General features: G+C 45.3%; 1 protein-coding gene across 1 annotated transcript; it reads left to right on the top strand.

The window, feature by feature from the left end:
• Positions 1–5,222: 5,222 nt before the first annotated feature.
• LOC137148221 (olfactory receptor 14A16-like) lies at positions 5,223–5,828 on the top strand. Its single transcript, XM_067540864.1, has one exon. The coding sequence runs from the start codon at positions 5,223–5,225 to the stop codon at positions 5,826–5,828; it is 606 nt and encodes a 201-aa protein (XP_067396965.1).
• Positions 5,829–6,947: the final 1,119 nt, after the last annotated feature.

Raw genomic sequence — 6,947 nt, 5'->3', positions numbered from 1 at the left:
CCCGCCGGTAAGGATGGGCAAAACATCATACCTATAATAAAACCGTTCAGATACTTTTTCCCCTTGAAAGAGCTTCTTGTCTAGGCAGCAGTTTGACAAAAAGGCCTAGGGGTTACAGTAGACAAAAAGATGGAAATGAGTCAACAATGTGCCCTTATTGACATCAAGGGTAATGGCATATTAAGTTGCATTCGTAGAAATATTGCCAGCAGATCGAGGGAAGTGATTATTCCCCTCTATTTGGCACTGGTGAGGCCACATTTAGAGTACTGTATCCAGTTCTCAGCCCCCCACTACAAAAAGAATGTGGACAAATTTGAGATAGTCCAGCAGAGGGCAACAAAAATGATTACAGGGCTGGAGCATATGATTTATGAGGTGAGGCTGAGGGAACTAGGCTTGTTTGGTCAGCAAAAGAAAAGAATGAGGGGGGATTGGATAGCAGCCTTCAGCTACCTGAAAGGGGGTTCTAGGGAGGATGGAACTAGGCTTCTTCTCAGTGGTAGTAGATGACAGAACTAAGAGCAATGATCTCAAGTTGCAGTCGGGGAGGTCAAGGTTGGATATTAGGAAAAAGTTTTTCACTAGGAGGGTGGTGAAGCACTGGAATGGGTTACCTAGGGAGGTGGTGGAATCTCCATCCTTAGAGGTTTTTAAGGTGCAGTTTGACAAAGCCCTGGCTGGGATGATTTAGACTATAGACTATATCAAATTCATAATATTAAATAAAAATGATCAACATAATGGGTTCCGTTTTCATAAAAAGTGCAGCTGTACATTTTAATGTTGTGCTTCTGAATGCATTTGGAAAGGAAAGCACTGTTGGAGTTCAAGTCACTAATGTCCAGATGAACGTGGCTAGCTGGGAATGCCAGGGTGGGAGTTTTACTCCAGAAGGATTGACAACCAAGTAAGGTTCAAATAGCTGCATCTAGATCTGGTGAAAATTGCAGTTTTTCCTATAAAAATTCAAATGAAATGTTCTTTAAAAATAATATATTTTCAATTTGTTTTGATGAAACAAAAATGATATTTTTTGCTTGGTGTTTACATTTTAAGGATTTTTCCCCCAAATTTTTCCCATTTTGCTGGAAAGAAGAGTGGTGCACGAAAAGGGAGAAACCCTCCCCCCCCCCCCCAAAAAAAAATCCTGATTTAATTTTCATTTCTAAAATTTAAAAAAAGTTTTCATGAAAGAAAGTTGTTCCACCCACAAAAAATCATTTCATTAGAAACTTTTTCATGGAATTTTTCTGGTTTTTTTTATACCTTTTCACTGGAAAAAGAGGGGATAAAGAAAATGTTCCAAACTATTTTTCCCCCCAGTTTTTGAAAACAAAAAAACCATCCAAACCCTAAACAGTTTCATCCGTTTAAACAAAGGAAAGGACAATGCTCCACGATATTTGTATTTATTTTTTAAGATAGAGAATAATGAATTTTTCATCACAATAAATGTCTGGGGGGAAAAACCAAGCAAGGAAACAAAAATGGCTGTGTCTGGGTGCAACTTGTGTGTAAACTTAAGCATAGAAAGTGCATTGCACATGAAATGCGCCTATTGCCATCTCCACCCCAGGTCCCCCTGCAAGCCAGCAGGTGTTGGCTATGTGTGTGCAAGGTTCCTAGCTTGACTTCTGCTAACTTTGCTTTATAACAGCAGCACCCAACAACTTCAGCTGGGCCTCAGGCCCTGTATCTGGCCTGTTATCCTAGCCTCATGTCTCAGGTTCTAACTCTCTACACAAATAGAGACCTCCAGATACCTCATTAACACTTGTTTGCCTAGGTGCTGTGTGTTGATGTGTGTGAAAGGTGCATTTGACAGATGACAGAACAAGGAGCAATGGTCTCAAGTGGCAGTGGGGGAGGTCTAGGTTGGACATTAGGAAAACGTTTTTCCCTAGGAGGGTGGTGAAGCACTGGAATGGGTTACCTAGGGAGGTGGTGGAATCTCCATCCTTAGAGGTTTTTAAGCTGCGGCTTGACAAAACCCTGGCTGGGATGATTTAGTCCTGCTCTGTTCTTCCTCTGCTTGCTTTGATACAATATAAAGAAAAACCCTGCAGAAAAGACAGAGGCTTCCTGTTCCACTGTGGATAAAGGATGAAAGAATCACTTGGCAAGGTGGAGAAAGAAACAAAGAAAGAAAGAGAAGGACTCTAGACCTGTTCAATTGTGCGAGGGTGGGGTCTGCGGGCAGGTGCTGGATGCAGTGGGGTGTGAGGGTGAGTGGATCCAGTTAGGGGGTTACTGCCCAGAATGGAGGGGCTGAAGTGACTAGGGAGGCAGAACACAAGGCTGGACACAAGGCTCTTGCTCTTGTTGTACAGGGGGCTAGGAGTTCAACTAAAACTAAGTTTTGCATAAGTCCTTATTTACACCATCCGTTATGAATTATTCCTTCAGTGCCCGGCGTTCTTTCCCAGGTTACAGTTGGGGAAACTGAGGCATGGAGAGCTGAGGTAATTCAGTTGCGTAGCTGGGCTTAGATCACAAGCGCTCCAGGTGACTTGACCTTCTCTCTATAACCCCTGCTGCCTGGCTGCCCTTGTTATCGTTGTAGGCTGGGATTGTCAAGGCAGTCGAAGGGAGTTAGGCCCCCAAGACGTGCATGCCTTACTCGCCCTTAGGCTCCTTTGCAAATCCCAGCCTTCATAGTTCTGAAAGTCAAGAGAAGCCCAGGCCTTGGAAGGTGCCAAGAGAGACCCAGGGCCAGAATTACAAAGGGGTTTAGGCATCTAAGGAAGCTGACAGTTGCCTAGTGGGATCTGCAGTAACACTTCAGCAAGTTAGGAGCCTAATTCCCATTGGATGCCCATGGGAGTTAGCTACCTGGCAGATTTAGGAGCTTTGGGAAATCCCAGTATATACCTGTCCCACCTTTAGGTGCCCAAATCCCTTTGTAATCCCGGAGCACAGAAAGCACAGAAGCTGGGCTGGAGTCAGGAAACCCTGGGGGAGATCCTAGGGCCTGTGATAGGCAGGGGGTCAGACTAGAGGAGCAGAACGGTCCCTTTTGGCTTTAAAATGGATGAGTCTGTGAAGTTTTGCCTCTGGGCCTCTGCTTCTGAGCTGTTCAGGTCTCTCGGGAGTGACAAGCCCTTAGGAAATAGACATGGGTAAATCACCTTCTTGCAGCATCACTCCTTTAATGCCAGTGACGCTCAAAGCCAGCTACACACTGCTCAGCTGCAGAGAGCAACCGGTCTGAGTCTAGTTCTGTCAGGTCGTGCTCAGAGTGAGGGGTGAGATGACTCTTATACACTTGTGTCCTCGGTGTCTAGATAGATAATGACCGAAGAATCCTGGAGCTGGATGACTGGATTCATCACCTGTTGGGGAAAAGTCCACAGAGGCGAGTACAGTAAGTGTGCTATTTCTCTTAAATATATGTGTGGGGATTAGCATACAAGGGAAATTTAAAGAACACGAATCAGAATTGCTGTCAGCACTCTTTAAGGATTTCACTATTAAGTTACTCAAACAACTAGAGACAGTCAGAAGAAACAAAAATTCCTGCTTTCGAAAATGTCAACTTTTCATCAGAAACCCCAAACCCTTTTCTTTTTCTCCTTTAGGCAACTGAAAACTTTCAGCTGAGAAGTGTAAATTTAAGATGAAAACCAAACAGGATTCCTTGTTGAGTGTTCAGTTTTCCAGCATAACAGATTTTCAGTGAAAACAGACACATGGTGAGAAAAACGTTGCTTTGCTGTAAACCCAAATTTTCCGTCCAAGAAAGCAAGCAAGCAAGCAACCAACCAACCATAATTTAACTGAAAAGTTCCAACTAGACTTAAAGTTCAAACAAGGGTGGGGAAACTTTAATGTTGGCTAATAACACCATAACTGGAAACCCATTGATTCGGTTGCAGCTGTTTGATTTCTGTTTCAAAGGAAAGTAAAACTGAGTAATGGCAAAGCCGATACCCACAGAATATGTGTTATAAGGACCAGTTTCAGAGTTGCACCCTGCAACCAGATCTGTCTATCCTGACATGGAGCTTAGATGGACAGGGAGGAGGTCATTGGGACTAGAAACCTCTTTGTCTAACACCATATCCAGGCTCCATCACTGCTGACAGCTGAGCACAAATACTGTAACGAGGTGCACAGAATATACACATAATAAGACACAGCCCGTCCCCCAAAGAGCTCACAGTCCTAGTAGACCAGGCAGAGAAAGGGAGGGAGGGAAAGAGAGTCCCAGGGAAGGGAAATGACTGGCTGAAGGTTATACAGCAGGACAATGGCAGAGCCAAGAACAGAACCCAGGTGTCCTGATTTCCACTGACCCACACAGCACAGACACAAAGTCACAAAGGCAAATGATACAGCACAGCAGTAACTGAGCTGTGCCACTAGCCCATCGTGACACAGCTTTGTAAGCGTGGCTGGCACTTGGGGCCATAAATCAATGTATGAATTGGCAGCAGGCCGTCTATGTGGAATCATCACAGCCGAGTGGTCATGTCGGACGCTGGGTGAGTCCATGTCATATTTCCCTTGCTATGGGACTGAGGCTGTGCTGGTGTTTTACAGTTTCGGTTCCAGGCCCAAGCTGTGAGCCTGCGGTTGGTCACAATAGAAGGACTTTCTTTGCTGGATTCATCGTGTACCTTGTTCCATCTTCTTAATGCATTTTGTCAAGCCAGGTCGTGGCTCAGATCTTCACAGGTGTGAACTGACCCAGCTTCCAAGACTTGACATCAGTGGGATAACGCACCGGACTAGTCATCTCATGCCCCACAGTGAGGAGCCCTCACCGCCCCTGCTCGGTGGATGTGATCAGGGCTGTGCTTGGACAGTCACATCGTCAGTTATTATGGAGAGAGGAATCAGGGTCATTCCCTCGGTCACTCTAATCCTCACCGTTGCCCTTCTCCTTCCCTCTGCAGGCAGGACACAATGTGCTGAGGAAGAAAATGTCCAACCGAACCACCGTGACCGAGTTCCTGCTCCTGGGATTCTCTGAGGTGCGGGAGCTGCAGATTTTACACTTTGTGGTGTTTCTAGTGATTTACCTGGCAGCCCTGGTGGGGAACCTTCTTATCATCACAGTCATAGCCCTCGACCGCCACCTTCACACCCCCATGTACTTCTTCCTGATCAGTCTGTCCATCCTAGACATTGGCTCCATGTCTGTCACCATCCCCAAATCCATGGCCAATTCCCTCATGAACACCAGGTCCATTTCTTACGCTGGATGTGTCACCCAAATGTTTTTCCTTCTCTTCTTGCTGGGAGCAGATTTTTTTCTTCTCACTGTCATAGCGTACGATCGCTATGTTGCCATCTGCCAGCCACTGCACTATGAGAGAGTGATGAACAGGGGAGCTTGTGTCGAAATGGCAGCCGGGGCCTGGGCCAGCAGTGTTCTCAATTCTGCCCTGTACACTGGGAACACATTTGCAGTATCCGTCTGCAGAGGCAGCAAGGTGGATCAGTTCTTCTGTGACATTCCCCAGCTACTCAAGCTGACCTGCTCTGACTCCTACCTCATTGAAACGGGGGTCATTCTCTTTATTGTGGGCTTAGTCTTATGTTGCTTTGCTTTTATAATTGTGTCGTATGTTCAGATCATCAGCACAGTGCTGAGAATCCTGTCTGAGCAGGGCCGGTACAAAGCCTTCTCCACCTGCCTGCCTCACCTCAGTGTGCTCTCCTTGCTAGTTTGCACTGGTTGCTATGCCTACCTGAAACCCCTCTCCAGCATGACGTCATGGCTGTATCTCTTGGTGGCTGTTTTCTATTCCGTTATGCCTCCCGTAATGAATCCCATCATCTATAGCATGAGAAACAAGGAGATCAAAGCTTCACTGTGAAAACTGACAGGGTGGTGGTTATCCACTAAAAATTAAAGCTCCATCTTTTTCCTCTGACTGTGATTTCATTCTGTGTCTGTATAGAAATGTAATCAATAGGTGACATTAGTGTCTCTGTGAGAACATGCTTTGCAATCTCTTTACATGCAAAGGGGTATTTACAGTAGCAAAAATGCACACTGTAGGAGAGTAAAGAGTTAAAAGCTGGACAAATGGTGAGGTCTAAGTTACAGGGAACGGACTAAAGGCATGGGGAAACTTTGTTTCCATTAATTGGTGTGAATTCTAGTTAAAGTCTGTTATCTCTCTTCTTTTCTCCCTCCCTGGCCATCTGTGTAGGGGATGCGGCTAACTATCACCACTCCTGCACAAGGCCAGGGTGGGAAGAAAGCGTTATCTTCCTTCCCCCTTGGCATACCTTTACTTCAAAGAATGTTGCTGTAAAATTAATAGGTTTTAAGGTGGTGTGCCTGCCCTCTGTATGGTAATCCTGTAAACAACAAACAGGGTGGGTATAATTGTATTCATCATGTAGTTGTTAATATTCATTTTGTAGGTGTCAATGTAACCAAATAAGGGTCTATGGGGAGTTGCTGGAAATGTATACATTTACATACTGGTATGGATACTGTAAAGTAACCCCCCCGTTGCTCACTTGCGGCGTCAAGGTGGAACGAGCAGGCAATAAAGGTTTCCATCTCCCCAATCCGCCCCAGGGACAACCAGTTTGGTTATTTCTAACACACACAAACTCAGGTCAATGGAGTTACTGTAGTTTTACACGAATGGAAATAAGATTGGAATCTGTTTATCTATCTATGTGTCTCTCTCAGGTCTCTGTACTGCCACCCATCCCTGGGTTAGCTGAGTACCTTCCACATAAAAGCAGCAGCCAGATCAAAGTCTAGTGAACTTGATGAGGTCATTGAGTCTTCTCCTTTTGGGCATATAAACTCTGATTGTGTTATACCGGCTGTTGGTTTATTGCTTGCTTGTGTAACTCCAAGGTATGGAATCCTAAGCTCTGTGTTGTGGAATTATTGCCAAGCTGACAGCACATTTCTGCTGTCTCTCAGGGGCTGCATGTTGTGCTGGATTCCAGACAGCTGCTCTGGCTGG

This window comes from Emydura macquarii, unplaced genomic scaffold (assembly GCF_026122565.2).
Source record: "Emydura macquarii macquarii isolate MOO-44397 ecotype Brisbane River unplaced genomic scaffold, CSIRO-AGI_Emac_v2 contig_614, whole genome shotgun sequence".
Lineage (NCBI taxonomy): Eukaryota > Metazoa > Chordata > Testudines > Chelidae > Emydura > Emydura macquarii.
Note: the sequence above shows the minus strand (reverse complement) of the source record. Positions and strands in the feature narration are given on the sequence as shown.

Excerpts from the sequence above, each read along its gene's own strand:
- LOC137148221 (XM_067540864.1), top strand. The coding sequence starts at position 5,223 with ATGTTTTTCCTTCTCTTCTTGCTGGGAGCAGATTTTTTTCTTCTCACT.